The sequence below is a fragment of the Ahaetulla prasina genome, chromosome 5 (assembly GCF_028640845.1).
Source record: "Ahaetulla prasina isolate Xishuangbanna chromosome 5, ASM2864084v1, whole genome shotgun sequence".
NCBI classification, from domain to species: Eukaryota; Metazoa; Chordata; class Lepidosauria; order Squamata; family Colubridae; genus Ahaetulla; species Ahaetulla prasina.
Genome location: NC_080543.1, coordinates 76,372,347 through 76,391,993, shown reverse-complemented (window position 1 = coordinate 76,391,993; position 19,647 = coordinate 76,372,347). Strand labels below are relative to the sequence as shown.

Genomic DNA, 19,647 nt, shown 5'->3' with positions numbered 1-19,647 from the left:
CTGTTTTACGCCCTTTCTCTACTTAGTCCCAGGAGTGACCAAGAATGGGTTGAATTGTCTGTTTCCTGTTGAGACTGAACTGTCTGTTTCTTTTAGCCACGCCTCCTTCCTCCACTTTCCTGCCTTAGTTTTGGTGAAGACGTAGCTGTAAAGACAACTCAAACCATGCAAGCATTAGTTCCCGGACCATAGGCCAAGTGAAAAAGCAGGGTGGGGCTTGCCCACTCCTGGGAAACACAGAGAAAGGGCAAATCATGGTAGGACCAATTCCCATTCTCCTGCAAGCTCCCAGGAGTGGCCAAGAATGGGACTTACCAAAGCCTCCCCCAATCATGGGTGGGAAGCCGCTTGGCCAGAACCTGTAGCCTCTCCATGTACATGTTGTAACACCCTTTGCCCAAATGATGCCTCAGCTGAAGCATAGACGTCAACCTTGTAATGGTGGAAAAAGGGTGAGGGGGAAGACCAGATGGCAGCTCTGCAGATGTCCTCAATACAGGCCTGTGTTGCTCATGCTGCAGAAGTGGTAGCACTGCGAGTGGAATGGGCCATTACCCCCCTAGTGGTTGGTAAGGCCTAGACTTGATAGGCCATTGCAAAGCAAGCCCACAACCAACAGCCTATGGTAGAAGGGGTCACCTTGGCACTTGTAGAAGAGGGATGGAAAGACACAAAGAGTGCTTCCGTCCGATGAGAGTTGGATGTCCTCTTGATATAAATCTTGAGAGCCCTCCTAACATCCAAAGTGTGCCAACGGCGCTCCAGGGCATGGGAAGGTCCTGGGCAGAAATCAGGCAAGATAACCTCCTGGGCCCTATGGAACCTGGAGTTTACTTTAGGGATGAAGGAGGGATCCATCTGGAGGACTACTGTTCTGTCTCCTTCCCCACTTCAGACCCACGAGATGGCCTTCAGCCAGTGGATTCACGGCTCTTATCAGTCCTGGCAGAGAAATCGCAACTGCCTGCCAAAGTTCAAACAAATGACTCACGTAGCAAGACTTTCAGCTCTTTTTGAAATGGATCAGCTAAACTTTGCTTCCCATGGAGTGAGAGCAGTCCCAAAGCTCCTTATATATCCTGTGGGGTGGGGCTCCTGCCCCACCCTTCCTTTTGATGACACCGCCTCTCTAATCTTCTGAAGCACGGGTCAAGCCAAGCTGGATTATTATTATCAGCTGGATCTGAAGGCATAGCTAGGGAAGGGAGGAATCAGGGGATGACGGCTTCATTCCGTCCTCCAACTGTTGTGGTTCTGGCTCCTGGAGCCGAGCCAAAGGAATCGGTGCTCCCGAGGTAAGCCTTACCGGCCCTTCCCCCTCACTCTCTGTCACTTTCGGGCATGGGGCCAGGTTCAAGGGCTGGAGTCACAACAACTACCCTATTAAGATGGAAAATGCACAAATCCTGTCGGAGTGAAAGAGCTGCCAGTTCGGAAATGCGTCTAGTGGAAGTGATAGCCACCAAAAACGCAAAGTTGAATGCTAAGAACCATAAACTCACTGTCCGTAAGGGTTCAAAAGGTGCTGATATCAGGGCCTGGAGTCCTTTAGATAAATCCCATGTGGGGTATCTATGGACTACCAATGGTCTGCGGTTAACCACTCCCTTGATAAACCTTCTAAGAACTGGTTCATGAGCCAATGATGATCTCTACCCACACCGCAAGACCGTGGACAGTGCTGCAACCTGTCAACGAAGAGTGTTGTGGAATAGACCTTTGTCCAGCCTGTCCTGCAAAAATTCTAGAACATGTGGTACTACAGTAGAGGTAGGGTCAAGGTTCAGAACCCCACACCATTTGACAAATGCTGTCCATGTTGAATCATAATATGATTCATAGATGACCTGCGGGAAGCCTGGATGGTTCTAATGACCCTGGAAGAAAACCCACTCAGGAGTCTACCTTCAAATGCCCGACAGTCAAGTTGAGCCACTGAGGTTCTCGATATTGTAAGACCCCCTGGCTGAGGGAGATCCTCTCCTGGGGAATCCTCCACGACCGAGACACTGAGAGCCCCACTTGGTCCACAAACCATGGGCACTGAGCCAGTGTGGGGCAACTAAAAGGACTTCTGCCCACTCCTGTATTACCCTCCATATGACTGCCTGACTGAATGAAAGAGGTGGAAAAGCATAAAGTAGGCCCTTGAGCCAAGGGCTACATAAGGCATTGGTCCCCTCCGCCCCCTGTGATGGGAACCTGGTGAAATATTGAGGAAGCTGAGCATTTTGCTGGGAAGCAAACAGTTCCACTACTGGTTGACCAAATCTGACTGTCAGCTCCTGAAAAAGATTGGGATGTAATCTCCATTCTGCATTGTCCACTGTGGACTGGCTGACGCAGTGTGCCTGTGTGTTTGTTGTCCGCGCAATATGCTCTGCTTTGAGAGAAAGCAAATGCCTCTCCCACCTCCCCAAGATCTCTACCTCTGTCATGAGGCTCCTGGAGTGAGTGCCACCCTGATGGTTTATGTATGCCTTGGCTGTTACATTGTCTGTGAGGATGAGAAAGTGTTGGTGCTGTACTATGTTCTTGAAGTGGTGAAGGGCAAGGTGTGCTGCCCAAAGCTCCAGCCAATAGATGTTGCGAGTAAGGTCCGCTGAAGTCCAGTGGCCCTGAGCCATGTAGCCCTGAAGGTGGGCTCCCCAGCCAAAAAGGCTGGCATCTGATATTATTGTGATGCGACTGGGGTCCTTGAAGAGACAGAGCTTGTCCAGTGCTGGAGTCATCCACCATTGGAGGGAGTGTAATACATTTGGGGGAACACTCACGTTGGCCCGTGAGCTGCTGTTGCCTGACCGTTGGTACGGGAGCAGGAACCAGTGAGGGGTCCTGGCGTGCAACCAGCTGACTCTTTGGGAAGTTCACGGAGAACCCGGTTGTTGTAAAACAGTGATAGTTGTTTGCAATGCCTCCCTGGCTTCATCGAAGGAGGACACTTGCACAAGAAAGTCGTCTATGTAGAGAGGCGTAGCCAGCATCGTGACAAAACGGACGCAAACCCCGGAAGCTCCGGGGTGAGCGCCAAAAATCCCCTCATTATGGGGGTCCGAACCGGACCATAGCTGCCCTGCAGGGGCAGCGAAGAAAGAGGGAGTCACTGGAGCGAACAGGGAATTGCAAATTCCCTGCAGCTCTGGCTTTTTTCCCTCGACCCAGCGAGGTGGACTGCAACCATCATCAGCTGCCTAAAGTCGGGACAGGAGGATAAAGCGGAGGATAAAGTGGAAACACTGAACAAGATAAGGAAGCCGGGTGAGTTAACACCAGCTCACGAAGAGGCACATTGGGAGATACTGGCAACAAGCTTTTAAGAAAGAATTTTGAAACAGCGGCTAAATTAAATGGGATATGAAACCGGAAGGAAATAATTAAAGTGATACCTAAAACCAAACTTGGCTTAGAACGGAAGTCTACAGCCCTAAATAAAAGTGGAAAATAAGACTTTTAATTAAATTAAAATTTGGAGAATTTTGAAAGTTTTACTGGCTAATTAAAGATCACATTTAAGGAGAAAAAAGAAAGGAACTAAAGAAGGATTTAAAATTGAATTGTAATTGAACATCTCCTATTTCCTACATATCTGGAGCAAGCAAAGGATTAAAATTAAACTATTTACTTCAAATGGGACAAATTGGATAAAAAGGGAAACGAACTGAAACAAAAGAGATGCGGCTCTGTGTTACAGAAACAAAATGGATACTTTGTTAATTGTGAATTGTAACTGTAGACTACAGAGTGACATCTAAAGGCAGAAGAGGAAATACAAGACTGAAAAATCTCTGCGACCATGGAAGAGTTTCAAGGGAGGATTTTATCAACCAACTGCCTGACCTTTAAGGTTCATAACATTCAAGAATAAAGCAGAGAACAACTGGCAACAAGAAAAATAGACAAACAACATCTAAGCAAAGAACAAAAGAAAAAACTACAGAACTGGAATATTAATGATTTAAGAAAAAATAATGAGCTGCTTGCAGCAATGACAGGGAATAATATAAAAAAGAAAAAAAATTGTGTTATAATAAGATTATTAGAGAATTATAAGGGAAAGGAAAATTATAAGGAAAAGAGGGAAAGGAGTGTCAAGAAACTTAATGAGCTAGAAAATATGGAATTTGTTAAGCATATGCAGTTAAGCTGAAGTGATTTGAGATAAAACTTTTAATAGAATATATAGAATAGAATAGAATAGAATTTTTTATGGCCAAGTGTGATTGGACACACAAGGAATTTGTCTTGGTGCATATGCTCTCAGTGTACATATAAATATAAGCATGAAAGCATTTGAGACTCGAGAAATATTTGCTCCTTTTTACCTTCTCTTTTATTAAGAATAGACAATGTTGAAATTGACAGAATAAGAAAAGAGTGGCAATTAAAGTTACAGATATGAATAGAATTTATTTGAATATGAAATATGATGATTCATAGCAAGGTACTTTAAAGATTAAGGATGAAATAATAAGTGATGGGAGATTTTTATGAAATTGAAAGGTGAGAACTAAATGTAGGAGAGAGCTTTTCAGAGTTTATTTTGTTTTATAAGTTACTTTCTCTTTTTTGGTATGGAATAAACAAGCGATGGGAGACGTTTTTTTTTTAAATTAAAAGGGGAGAATTGAAGTAGGAAAGATTTTTATAGATATTTCCTTGTTTCTTTTAGGTTTTGTTATTGCTTTGTTTTTGATTAAATTAGGGTTATTTACTTTTTTGGCTTTGTGGAATGTAAGAATTAAGAAAGAAATTTGTGGTGGGGAATTTATTTTTTTCATATAGAAGGGAGAGATAAAAAGAGGACAAGAATGTGGGGACTAGACTAGATTTAAGTGTTAATTGCAGGATAAGGGGCGAAAACAGATTTTATAAATAGAAATGTACAAATAATAAAATTTTAAGGGAAAGGGAAATACACTGGATAAAATATATTTTGAGGGGGTGACAACTGAATTGGGTTTAATTATGTACCTGACCGATATCTTGTTCAAAAACAATTTGTATGTGGTTTGTTACGGAAAAAAATAAAAAATAAAAAAAAGAATGTTGTCTAAGTAGCATTGTAGACGAATAGGGATTGATTGAAGGTAAGCCACCAGCGCCGTCAGAACCTTGGTAAAGGCCCAGGGCACCATCACTAGTCTGAAGGGCAAGGCCCTATATTGGTAGTGAGTCTGTTTGAAGCAGAAGTGAAGTTACTGGCAATGGCTGGGAGGATTGGCACATGGAGATAAGCCTCCGTAAGATCGATTGATGCCAGGAAGTCGCCCTCCTGAAACATCCCCCCCCCCAGGATAGTGGTGAGGGAGTTCATTTTGAACCTTTTGTAGACCAGATACCAATTTAATTTTTTTAGATTTAGAATTGCCCTCCACCCCAACCCACCCCACCCCCGAAGACTTTGGAACCATGAAAAGAGTGGAGTAAAATCCCTGACTCCTCTGGCACTCCAGAACTGCCTCGATTGCCTGAATCTCCAGCAGGTGCTAGATGGCAGTTTCCAGGAGACCTTCCTTTTCACTGGTTTGAGGAACAGGGCAGCTCACAAAGTGGCTCGGGGGAGTGGAGAGAAAGTCCAAACTGAGGCCGAGCCTCACTGTATTGAGGACCCAGAGGTCGCTCGTTATCATATCCCATTGGGGGCAAATAGAGCCAATCGGCCACCAATGGGGGCTCAGGACATGTAGTCATCGAGGTCTATGAAAGGCATGACCTCCTGCCCCCCGAAAGGGTTGTTTGCTCTGGAAGGTTTGCCTGGGCTGAGTGCGGTACCCTGCCCTATCCTGTTGGCGTTCTGCTGAGGAAAAAATGGTTGAGTCTGTTGAAATGAAGGACTGGAATCAGATCGATATGAGGGCTTGCGATAATATGGAGTAGTGCACCTCTCCCCCTTTTTAAAGGAGAATGGAAGGACCTTTCGTTTGTCCTTATCCTCTATCAGGACTGGTAACAGAGCCTCTCCAAAAAGCCTGCCTTGTAAGGGGTTGAGGCCAGCCGCCATTTGGATTTCGCATTCACTTGCCAATTGTGGAGCCAAAGCATCCTCCTCAATGTTACGGAGAAGGCTAGTGCTCTAGATGCATACTTAACTGCAGATAAGGTTGCATCCGCTGAAAATTGTGTGGCGGCAATCAATTTATTTAGGTCCTGGTGGAGCCTGGTTTCACTGGGTAGAACCCTCTGTTGCATCTGTTGCAACCACAGCAACAAAGTGCAATTAAAAAATGAGGCTGCAGATGTGGCTGTTAGCCTCTGCTAGCTGCTTTTATTGTTTTATTGTTCAGTTAATTGCTTTATTGTGGTCTTTAGGGCTAGGCATTGTAAAGGGGTGATATATCTTTAAATATGGGTTAGCTGCTTCGGCTACCATAGATTTGGGGGGAGGAGGGGGCGAATGCTGAAACGAAACTTATGAATTCAAAGAGAAACGAAACCAACTGAAGATAACTGCACGTGGAGAAGTGGATTGGACACAACTGCCTGACTTTTGGAGGGAGGAGGGATTTATGTGGGATCATGTATGTGTAAGACAAACCTATTATTCAGAATTTCTTTTACTTCTGTTGCAATCAGTTCATTCTCAGTAAAAGATACCTTTCTCTATAAACCATGAAGTTGGGGTTTTTCTTTCTTGAGTTTTGAAAGGAGGCACGCCTGACAGTGGTCTTAACTGCCCAGTCTTGAGGATTGGTGTGCCTTGTGCAACTCCACTTTCTTATCCTCTGGCTTCAGTCCTCCGCTATAACTCCTGACACTAATGAGGGAGACAAGCAATGCCACTGGCAAATCGACTTTGGGCAATTGCAGATGGTCCTCCAATGCTGGTGTTAGATGGTAAAAATGGCGGTCAAGGCCGCTTGGAGTAGGGAAGGACCCTGGCTGTGCCCATTGTTGTTGCAACACATCAATGAATAATTGTGGAGCTGGAACATCTTCCTGCACAGTGGGCGGTTTGGAGAAAAGGTGATCACTGGGACTTGTAGGTCCCAGTGTGCTGAGTGAGGGGTCTAACCCCATCTCTGCAGTCACCCGACCCCTGTATAGAATAGATTTAAACATGGCAGGAGGAAAAAGTCCAGAGAAAACTGGCACATCGGGTGTTAACCCTTCATCCTCCAACAAGTCTATTTCACCTTGATTCCCTTCTTGTATTACTGAATCCTCTCCATCAGAAGATCCATCCCAGGATTGGGATTCCTGCCAATAGGACTGGTCCCTTGTTACATGCTCTCCTTGGGGGAGACTAGTGGAAGCCTCCACTGGAGGGGTTACAGGCTTAGGGATACTGTGCAATTTATCTTAAATTGCTTGAGAGACTGTCTGCGCAATGAGCAATTTAAAATCAGCAGGTATATCAGAAATACAGGCCTCACCTTGCATCAAGCCATCTGCAGTCAGTGTAAATGTTGCTGAGACCTCCTTCCTAGAGGTGGAAAGTTGAGATGCAGCAGCAGTAGAAGCTGGGCAAAAATCAGAATCTTGCACAAAAGCAGAATCAGTATTAGGAGACAAGTTAAAAGAATGCTTGCTTGCTCACTCTGGAGACAAAGGTTGAGCAATTACAGGCTGATGAGTCAACAACCTCTCAGTAGAACCAGGGTGGGAATTACCCACTTCAGCCCTATTAGGGGCTTGCTGGGGCTGCTCTTTATGTCTCCTGCTGGCCTCTTTTTTAGAAGCTTTGGATTGCTTCTGCTTCCCCTGGAACCCAGATTGGGGTGTGGCATCCTGGAGGGTTGCAATATTTGTATCCAGAGTCAAATTACTGGAACGTTGTTTCTTGAATCTATGCCCAGTAGCTCTTGCCGCCATTTTGCAGTTTTAAAAAATGCAACCGTTACAAAAAACTGTTTGCAACCTCCTGTAGCCCAAAGGCCTCCTGCAATCAGTATACCTAGCCAAGACTAGGTAGGGACTTAAAGCCTACCAGGCTAGCAGGAGCAAGTTGAGTATGCCTAGCCTAAACTAAGCAGAGACTCCAATGGCCTCCACTGAGGCTGTGGCTCCTGGGTATGCCCAGCAGCCGCTGGGCAGGGACTCCATGCCTCTCCTGAGGTCTCTGCCACTGAGTATGCCACTAAGCAGGGACTCCTTCTTGCTCCAGCGGGGGAAGCAAAAGCTAGGCAGGAACTCTGATCGTGCTCCTGTGATCTAAATTGGAGCCTCCAATGGCTCGTGCAGCCCAGCTGGCTATACAAAGGAAGCTGGTCACTCTCCTCTCAGCCTCAATCCAGGCTGCTGATAGCCTTAAGGAGGAAAATCCGATGATCCTGCTGATTTCCTGCTCCAAGCAATCGGCTGCTGGCAACTGCGAGCCCGCAGTTGCACAGCCCTTATCTCCAGGCCGATCTTAAAACACGGGGCCACCAGCCACTGTTAGAAAAGCCAGCTTCTGCCTCCAAATGCAATAAAAAGGGCAATTTAGAAAAGAAGGGGGAAAAAATTTATCTCATGATCTTGAAGTCCAGAAGTGGTCAGGAATGCTTTGAAACATCTTGTTCAGGTTAAGACCGAGCCGAAACTGAGGCAGGAAGGTGGAGGAAGGACGTGTGCTTAAAAGAAACAGACAGCTCAGTCTCAACAGGAAACAGATGATTCAACCCATTCTTGGCCACTCCTGGGAGCTTGCAGGAGAATATCAGATATTTGAGATATATTTTTCAGCATTCAGTCAAAATGGGCAATTTATGTTGAATATTAATGATATATTTGTTATTTGTTATACACACATTTTTACTGTTGTTTTTTGTTTGGTTGTTACATTTGTAGTTGTTTTTATTCTGTATTTTAACTTTGTAAAAATTAAATAAATAAAAAATATTTTAAAAAATGGATTCTCACAATCACTTTCTCTATAATCTTTCCTAAGAAAGGAAGCCCAAACAAATCCAAACCATAGCTGCCATCTCATCCCAAGCAGCGACTAAGGCCTCAGTAGGATCATGCAGCAGACCATCAGGCACAACTAGTTCTCTCTGGAACCCTTCCAGATCCATCAGTCACCAAGGTTCCGAATAGGGGAGAGCTGTGCCAGAGACTCATGGCCACCAGGGAATAATCTGATCATGACAGGAAGTTCATAGAGAGTTCTTCCACTTTTAGATCACATTGCGACTACTCGACAAGAAAACCATATCAGTTGAATTACCATTGACTTCTGTTCGGCCCTGGATAATTTAAAGATGGGCCCATGACTGTCATGATAGCCATGAACTCCTGGAAATTCTACCTTAGATCTCACTCCTACAGAAATCAGATTGAATGAAGTCTCTCAAGATCATAAGCCAGAGAAACTCTACTGTCACAGAAATAGAATCAAGTAGGTCAAATAGGGAGATTGCTGGATAGCAAGGAGGCTGGTACAGTATTAGAATTCTTGGGAAACAACCTGCTTTCATTTTTGGAAGCATTCAGTTTAAATTATTAAAAATAACAAGACAACCCATGACCTGTTGGGTCATTGTTTCAGAGATATATCCTAACCAGATTCCTCAATGCCTTCCTCAATGGCAGAGCTTGTAATGTACTTCAAAAGTTCTTACGAATTCAGGGAGATATAGAGAGGTACTTGCCTTTGAAGTAACTCATGCTGAACTGTATAGTACAGTCAAGCATCAGCACACAAATACTGAATGATCACTTCCACATAGAAAGTGGGCAGAAACACACTCTATTGTGTTTCACCTTTGACAAATATTCCTTGCAACAGATCATATTGCCATTTTTAAATAAATATTTCCATGTTGTAACATTTCTGTTTTCCTACTGTTAGATTTTTACCATTTGTTTTCATGTTGTAATTATTCAATCCATGTTCCCCATCAAACAATTCGGTTTTGTTACCTGATACACTACATGACCAAAGGGACGTGGTGGCTCAGTAGCTAAGATGCTGAGCTTGTCGATTGAAAGGTCAGCAGTTCAGGGGTTCAAATCCCTAGTGTCACGTAATGGGGGATCTCCTGTTACTTGTCCCAGGTTCTGCCAATCTAGCAGTTCAATCTAGCAGCACGTAAAAAATGCAAGTAGAAAAATAGGGACAACCTTTGGTGGGAAGGTATTCCGTGCACCTTTGGCATTTAGTCACACCAGCCACATGACCACGAAGATGTCTTCTGAAAGTGCTGGCTCTTCAGCTTTGAAACGGAGATGAGCTGTGGACTGGACATTCAACCTGGATCCTTGGGTGGAGGGATTTGTGATTGCCACCCCTAGAGTCAGGAACAACTAGCACATATGTGCGAGAAAAACCTTTATCTTTACAGTACATGAATTATTCCTTATTGCATCAGTCTAAAATTGGCTGTAACCTAGTCCATTTTCAGCTAGCAACAAGGTGTCTTTTGTATACAAAAGTACATACATATGTCTATCACCAACCATCATATCTCCAATGTTACCACAGGTTAACATTTATATATTAATATATGAATATATTTAGCAACAAAGGAATCACCATACATGCTCTTTTTGTTCTCTTATCCAAATTAAATAGCTTTAAACACTTCATTTATTCCTTCTATCATATACTATTTTTATTAGATTCAGCAAACCAGTTTCTGTCACACTGTATAAAATATTCCAAAATCCTAGGCATTTTATGATGCACTTTCTCTAAATCAAGGAATATGCGATAAAAACAAAATAATCAAGAGACAAAACTGTAAAACTGTAAAACCTTCATTATTTTCATCATCCCTTTACTTAGCTAAGTATTTCAAATAATGCTTTCTAGTAAAATAAAGGAGAGTGTCAGCCTCTACTTGCTTAAGTATGCTTGCTTACTATCAGCTGCCATTGTAACAGGAGTGGGGAGGTTTTGCTGGTATTTGGGAGGGGGAGTGAGCTGATGGGAGACGTCTCAGAAAAAAAAGGAAGGAAACTTCTCACAGGCTTCAAGCAGCTGTGGAAGGAGCTGATAGCTGTCAAGGTCAACCGTTCTGGCATACCAGATAAATGGGGGCCATCTGAAGAAGAACCCAACATGACACTTTGAGGAGCTGTGGATTGGATATTCAACCTGGATCCTTGGGTGGAGGGATTTGTGATTGCTTTGAATACGTAATTTTCGCTCCTATTACATCAGATTTTGCTTTTCTTTCATTGCAATCAGTTCATAATCAGTAAAAGTACCTTTCTCTACAAATATGGAGTTGGGGTTTTTCTTTCTTGAGTTTTGAACGGAGGCACACTTGACATTAAGCAAAGTCTGCTTTACCAGCCATCCCGGAGAAACCTCTACCGTGGGCTGACCCAAGAATGTCTGACCAAGACAATGACCAGGAAGATATGGGAGCTGCTGGATCCACTCCTCCTCAGTCCAGGCACTATAGGGAGGTTTCGGAGTGGATGTCAGAATTACAGCTTGAAGAAAAACCAGCCACAGCTAAGTGGTCACTGGGTGTTGACAGGATGAAATCTCCTCAGGGGTGACAGTTACCAGATGCTGGCATGGAAAGGTGGCTTGGCAGGAGAACAAAGAGGACCTCCTGCTGACTCAAGCCGTGCAGCTCTTGATTCAGGCCCTTGAGAGTCGTAAAGCCTGCAAAAGATATGCAGGGGCAGGTAAGGGAGGAGATTGAAATCCCAAGGGGGGAACCAGAGGCTTCAGCGAACTTAGAAGAAATTCCCAGAGGCTGGGCAGAGAGAGAGCAGGCTGCTGGGGCTCAAACTGAGGCTGTGATCCAGACCCCCACCCCCCCGGCAAGGGGGACAGGAGTCTGGAGGCATTCCAAATCTTCCACCACTGACAGTAAAATATGGAGGGGATCCCATTCTTCCTATTTCAAGCATGGAACTACATGGAGGAGTATGGAGAGGATTTTCCATTGGAAGCTGCTGAGATGTGTTACTATGGCCCTTGAGGGAATGGCTGCTGAATGGTGGATGGGCCTCCATGATGACAATTCCCCCCTGCTGAGTAATTATGACTAGTTTATGGCGGCACTTCGAGAGCATTTTGAGGACCCCCTAGCTGAGCAAAAGGCCAGAATCAGGATGAAGTCTATAAATCAGGGGCGAAGATAGGTGGCGGAATACACTTAGGAGTTTCGCGAGCTGGTGCGCCACATAAGATGGTGGTCCCAAGAGGCTCTGATGGAATGTTATAAGGATGGCCTTAATGAGGACGTCTACAAGGCTTGCTGCTCCCAAGGGACCCCTCGAGATTTACAACGCTGGTATGTGATGGCCGGAAATGGGAGATTGATCTGACCAGGGATCATTACCATGGGGGCCATAATTGGTACAAGCCTTCCCTTGCTCCCCCCCAAAAGAAAGCCCCAGGGTGTCCAAAGGGGGGCGCAACCTCGCAGCCTAGGTCCACAGCCCGCTTCCGATGTGAAAAAGAGGGACACCGAGTAGCCGACTGCTTCTTCAAGCTTGGCTCCCAGCCAACCCCTGCTGGGGGGAAGAAAGCTGACAAGCCTCCAGCCAAGAGTCGGAGATGGCCCTGAAAGGGGTGGAAGTTGTTGAATTTGCTTCCCCAGGCCTGGAGGAGTTGGGAACTCTGACCACTGAGAAGACAGTGAAACCGAAATCGACACAGACAATGACCCCTGGTAAGTCAACGCGGGGGCCCCATGACTATCCCAGTAGAACTAAGAGTGCCCTCATTGGGTGCCCAGGGAAAGATGCTAGCCCTCTTAGACTCTGGATTCACAAGATGTGTTATCAGCCCAGAGGTGGTGGACAAAATGGGACTGAGACTAAAAATGATGAAAGTACCGATCGCAATCTGCCAGTTGGATGGGTCAGTAGCTGGGGGGGGGGCGCCCACTTTGTGACTGAACCTGTTGAGATGTGGATGGGGGATCACCGAGAGACTTTGAGTTTCATCGTAGCACCTGGGATGGAACAACCTCTCTTGCTTGGACTGCCTTGGCTATGGAAATGAAACCCCCAGGTGAATTGGAGGAAAGGATGGTTGTGCATCCGCTCCACCCACCTGCCAGGGAAAGAAGAGACAACCCTTTTTGCATGGCTAAAGCTTTGAAGGAGTGGGCGGTGGTGGCGAGTGAACGCATACCGGGGGAGGAAAACATCACTAAGAAATATTGCAACCTCAGGGGAGTGTTCAGCAAGAAGGCGTCAGATGTACTACCACTCCATTGGGCCACTGACTGTGGCATAGAGATCCTTCCAGGGGTGACGCTCCCTAAACCAAAGATCTACTCTATGACCCCTCACGAGTTGGAAGAGCTGCGGAATTTTATTGATAAAAACCTGAAACAGGGCTTCATCCAACCAGCGAGGCCCCAAGTGGCTGCCTCGGTTTTATTTCAGGAGAAAAAGGATAGCTCTCTTCACTTGTGCGTGGATTATCGAAATCTGAATTCAATTTGCATAGAAAATGTGTACCCGCTGCCCCTAATGAAAGACCTGTTAGCTCACCTGGTCAAGGGGAAGATTTTTACTAAACTGGATTTGAGGGAGGCGTAGTATATAATTTGGATTAAGGAAGGCTATGAGTGGAAAACTGCTTTCAATTGCCCCTGGGTTGCTTCCAGTTTACAGTGCTGCCTTTTGGGTTACAAGGGGCCCTGGCAGTGTTTATGCAATTGATTAATGAGGTATTGCATGAGCACCTCTACAAGGGGATTCTTGTCTACTTAGATGACATTCTTATTTACACAGAGACCATGGATGAACACGTGAAGTTAGTGCGGTCAGTTCTGAAACAACGCAGAGTGGCCGAATTGTACGCTAAGTTGTCAAAATGTGAATTCTATCAAAGTAAGATTGACTATTTGGGATACCGCATCTCAAATGAGGGGACAGAAATGGATCCAGAGAAAGTTTGGGCAGTCTACTTCTTCAAAGGGGCGAAATATTCTTTTGAGGTGTGGACAGACCATAAGAATCTAGAAGCCCTAAAAACCCCGCGGAAGTTGTCACCCAAGCAAGTCCGGTGGGTACAACATTTCAATCGCTTTGATTTCACTCTGCGTTACCTCCTAGGGGAAATTTTTTTTTATGGCTGATGCCCCCTTGAGACTGCCTCAATACAATAGTGCACCACCAGAGGTAATCCGGCCGGTTATCCCTTCAAGACAACTGGCAGCTCCGGTGGTCACCAGAGCCCAGGCAAGAGGCAAACCAAACATACCCAGTAGTTTAAGTGAGCAATTAAGGGGCATGCTAAAAACTGATGATTGGTTCACCTCCCACGGCAATGAGTGTACTGTTCGTTATGGTCTCGCGTGGATGGGGGTGAAGTTGTATGTCCCTGCCAGCCTAAAAGGGGCAGTTGCTGGGCATTTTGGATTTGTAAAGACTTTACATTCTCGATTCACATGGGCTTTCGTAGCCACATTATCTGTTAGGATCAGCACATGCTGACCTGCCATTGTGGCTTGAAAGTGGCAAAGAGCTAGCCCGGCTGCCCGTAGTTTCAAGAAATTGATGTTGCTCTGTTGCTCTGCTGGGGACCACTGTCCTTGTGCTACTTGAGAGAACACATGTGCCCCCCCAGCCGGAGAGGCTCGCATCCATTGCAACTGTGACTCTTTGTGTTTTCAGAAACATGCAGTCCTTCTGCAGCGCCACCGATGTCGAAATTCCTGCCATTCTGCAAGTTCTCAATGAACCATAGCTGTCCTGGAGGGAGAGCGAAGAAAGAAGGCACCAGCTGGCGCGAACAGGGAAGCTGCAAATTGCCTGTTGCAAAGAGGATTTATAAGACAAAAGCCCTAAAAGAAACAACATTCCATCTGGATTTAAACTTGGTCTTGGAAGAAAATATAAATATTAAACGGAGAAGAAGATTGAGCGAAAATATCTTCTACTAACAGAAGGATTTAATAGTGACATTTTGTTGCTGTGGATTTGTTGTGGATTGGAGAGAATCATTGCTGGAGAAGAGAAAAAAACAGCATTGTATTGTTTAGTCTAAGAGGAAAGGGACTGAACAGCTGTGGTAAGAACTGGAAAAGATCAAGATTGGAATTTGGATGACAGGAAAAAATAAAAACATTGAACTGGCTTGCATTTGGAAACAGAAAAAACGGGGGGAAAAGAGAGACAATATTTTGGACTTGAATTTGTACTATACGTAAGTTAAATAAATCTAAAAGGTTTTTCTCCTCACATCGAAAGCATGGAGAATTGGGATGAATTATGGGAGATGCTTCAAATGGTGCGAGAGTCCTGTAATGGGAACAAACAAGCAGAACTGTGGCTTGAAAATAAAAAAAGAAATGATGACATTATGAGAAAACAAGAACAACAAAAATATAATGTTGAAAAAGAAATGAGTGAGGATAATACTGGTGATCATATTGGGACTGATAGAGAAAGAATAAAAATGGAGAGGGGGAAAGATATTTTAAAAAAGAAAGGGAAAAAAGAAAAGAAGAAAAGAATGAGGGGGAAAATTAAAAGAGCGGAAAAAATAGATAATTACACTGGGATTAGCAGTGATAGAACAAAGAGAAGAGGAGGAAATAGAGAAAAATTGAGGGGGAAAATTAAAAGAGTAAAAGCCAGAGAAAGGTGGAAAAGAGGATGCAAGAAAGGAAGAAAGAAGAAGATAAAAGAACGAGAGAAAGGGAGAAAAATATTAAGAGATGAGATTTGGGAGAGAATGAAATAAAATGGTTAAAAGAAGAAGAAAAATGAATAGTAGAAAAATACTAAAATTATGGTAGAAACTTTCTTTCTTTTCTTTTTTTAGAAGAAAATATATGGATTATTGTAAAAAGGTAGTAAAAAGGTTGAAATGAATGAAGGAAAATAAAAAAAAGAGGAGGAGAAGTAAATTAAATGTGGAAAATATAATGAGATATACGTTTTCTTTTTCTGTTTGTGTTGGAGAACGCATGGAATGAGAGAGAATTAAAGTGGATGGTAAGGAAATAAATTTTAAATATATAAAAGAATGGAAAATCCAGCAGATGAAATGTGAAAGATAGTATGGCTTATAAGTGAAAATGATTGAAATTAAGATGTAAAAGGGAATAAAATTGAAATGTTAGTAAATGATGTACATTATTGGAAGAAAATAATAAGTATTGAATTGTGAATAAAAACTTTAAGAAAATAAGAGGTGGAAAGTTGCATTAATTGATTATATGATATAAATGGAATAAGATGAAGAGAATATTAGTAACTAAAATATATGAGGGGAAGTTTGAGAAATATGCATAATAAATGAGAAAACCGGGGTTGTCTGGACACCAGAAATATTGATATGAAAATAAATACAGCAATGGAGAGAGATAAGGAGAGAGATGGAAAGGGAGAAGGAGGGTGAGAGAAAGAAGAAAGGGAAGCGGAGAGGAGGAAAGATAGGGGAAATAAGAGTAGGAGAGAAGGTTAGATAGGGAGGAAGAAGGGTGAGGGGGAGAAAGGAAGGGGAAGAAGAGAAGGAGTAGGAGAGGAGAGAAGAAAGTAGGTAGAAAAAAAGGAGGGAGGGAAGGGAGTGAGAGAAGAAAGGATTGCTGTGAAAAGGAAAAGATGAAATGGAAGAAAGGCAACCCTGAATATATTTGAATATATTAGGATAAAAACTGAAATAGTTAAAAAAAAAAGAATGAAAGAGAATGAACACGAATAAAAATGGAGAAATTAGAATTTGAGGGCGAAAGAGGATGTGACTTAATAAAGAGCAAGGAAATATTAGGAAATGAATATTATGAAAAAAGAATATTTTGGCAAAAACTGTAACTAAGTAAAATGTATTTGAACATATTGAATTGTATAAGATATGATATGGCCAACACTCTGTTCATAAATCATGTATGTGTGTGTGTGTGGGGGGACTAAAAAATCAATAAAAATTTGTTCCAAATGGCTATAGGTCAAGGACTACTTATAATGAGAGAGATGGAGAGTATGACAAGTAGAGGTGATCCTTGACTTATAAATATAATACGGACGAGTAAATTTGTCATTTAAGTGGTAATTTGTCATTAATTGAGGCTTTGCATGATCATATTCAATTTTATGAATTTTTTTACCATGCTTATTATAAACAAATCAGACAGACATTAGTCATATAGTACCCCACTGACTTTTCTTGTTGGAAACTGGCTGGTAAGGTCATAAATAGTGATCACATGAATCCAGGATACTGCAATCATAATAAATGCAGTACCTGAATTTTGATCATGTGACCAACAGGGAATATGTGGTAGTCATAAGTGCAAGGACTGGTCGTAAGTCACTTTTTCAGTATTATATTGTAGCTTTGAATAGTTGCTAAATAATTGGTGATAAGTCAAGGGCTATCTGTATTTTCAAATCTCTAAAGAGTTGTCAAAGAATATCAGGGCTTGTTTTCTATGGTATTACCCCAGAATGTAAGATATAAAGTGATGGTTTTAAGTTACAGGAAGTAGATTTTGATTCAGTATTAGGAAAAAACTTCTTAACAGCAAGAGCAGTTTAACAGGCTGAACCACTTATCACAAATGCTACAGGTCCTTTCAACAGAACCATTCAAGAACTATGTATTGAAAATGCTTTTAATTTGGATTCTATGTGGATTAGATTTGACTGAATGGAAATTTAGTATTTATTTAATTATATAATCCCATGTGATTGATAAATATAAACACTGCTTACTTGCATGTAATCTCTTATTGTAGCAATATCTATTTCATCTGTTATTCCATGCCTTTTATTCTGAAGTTCATCTTGAAGAATCTGATTATAATACATCCGATATCCCATTAATTTGCAAGCATCAACAGCTGCCTAGAAAATATTAGAAAATATAAAGTAAAAAAGTGATAATATTTCACTAAGAATGAGTTCACGTGCTTAATGAAAAATATTCTTATTCCTACAATAAAAAGGCATTTCCTCTTCCCCCACAAACCTACCCCAACATCTAATTTAACACAGCATGGTGAGCTAATATTGAAAACTTGATAACTCAATGTTCTTCCCCATACCTTTTTTGGGGTGGGAGAGAGGGGCAGAATTGGGTAAAATATGGTGACCATTTAAATCCTGCCCATTTAAATTCCTATTTAACTGTTTGTGAAAACCTTTCTTTTTATTGTTTTCAAACTATGGAATGAAATCCTTTGTAAATTATATTCAACTTGCACTTCTCTGCCTTCAGAAGAGCAACCAAGACACAGCATATTTTAATTGTTACCATATTTTAACTGATAATTATTTTTAATGTTTGTTTCTATATTTCACTATTTTAAGTATTGTTGATACTAAGCAATAGTTTTAAAATAATTACTGAGCAGAAAAGCATAATATAAATCAATTAAGTACAGTTTGAGGAAAAAATAAATATATTTTTTTTACTATCAAGGTTTACATTTCTAAGATAGTTATTTACCAAGCAATATCTTAGCACTGCTGCTATAGTTGGATCTCTATATTCATGTATTTTGTGGTGGTAGTGGTGAAATTTATTATACTAATCTTTTACACCAGTGTTTCTCAACCTTGGTAACTTGAAGATGTGTGGACTTCAACTCCCAGAATTCCTTAGCCACAGATCTTCAAGTTGTCGAGGTTGAGAAACACTTATTTTATATACAGACCTGAAATAGCGCCTGTGCCGCCATTTCCTCCTCTTTCACTCTTGGCTTCCTTTCACCAGTGCCAGATGGAGGACTTGTTGAGCTACTTATGGTCAGGTGGCTGCTAAAACTGTCACCGAAATGGCTGCTAGAGGAAGTGGCGAGCACTCTCTCCCTCTGTTTCCCAGCCTTGATGAAGATATTTTCATTTTGGGACTTCAGGCCACATGATTTTAGGTTAGAGGTCACATCTGAAGTGTGTGTAGGGATACATAAAAGCATCTGTGGCTATTTGAGCAAGAGTACAGATTTTTGTGGAATTTGACATATTTTGTAGGAAACATTGACAACATCCTTGAGAATTCAGAGATCCAACTATATTCCTAAAATAACTGTTTCTTTAAAAAACTGAAAGAATTATTTCACCCTCAAGAACCACCTGTTAAAAATAGTTTTAACAGATATATTAAAAGGTAAAGACATCCTCAAATCTTATTTGATTAAATATTAAATAATGCTTACATTTGCAAGTTATGACAAGTATGTTACATGTCTACTTTAGCTGAAATAACATATGATAGCTATTAAATGTGCAAAAAAGTTTGGATAAGTAGAAAATAATCAAAACTAACAGTAGATTACCTTACTTTCTGATGTTATTACTCTTTTCCCACTGATATATTGGTTGTTTTTGGTTCTTGATTTACAAAATATTTTAAATATAATAAAAGGGGGGAAATCACATCCAGCAAATCTGAAGGGAGGAAATAACATAACTGAGTAATTATTTTTATGGAAAATTTATTTTTTATGTTCTGCCTTAGAAGTCATAATTCATTTAAGTGTTTCCTATTCAAACAATACGATTCATAATTATTTTAAACATTTTTATATGGCTATAAATTAAGGCAACCAAAAAAACTATATTTCTAATTTAAGCACAATGTAGAAATAAATGAGTCTGCTTTCTTTATCATAATCTGAGTCAGCATAGGTACTTTATGCAAAATTCCTTTTGGTAATTGACTCTATTGCAGTAAATATTTTCCTGTTATGAAGAGAAACAATTTCCATTTGTCCATATCCAATTCCTAAGAACATTTAGTGAATGTCTCCCTTTCTGAATTACAACTGTATAGAAAATTCTGAAAAATCTCTC

General features: G+C 42.0%; 1 protein-coding gene across 3 annotated transcripts in view; it reads right to left on the bottom strand.

Annotated features, from left to right (window-relative positions):
• C5HXorf58 (chromosome 5 CXorf58 homolog) overlaps nucleotides 1-19,647 on the bottom strand; it is a 118,432-nt gene that overhangs the window by 82,511 nt on the left and 16,274 nt on the right. For all 3 annotated transcript variants that reach the window (XM_058184597.1, XM_058184598.1, XM_058184599.1), the window contains exons 4-5: nucleotides 19,131-19,242; nucleotides 17,566-17,697 (exon numbers count right to left, since the gene is read on the bottom strand). In XM_058184597.1, coding sequence (XP_058040580.1) covers nucleotides 17,566-17,697; nucleotides 19,131-19,242 — 244 coding nt within the window. The remainder of the gene's footprint in view (nucleotides 1-17,565; nucleotides 17,698-19,130; nucleotides 19,243-19,647) is intronic.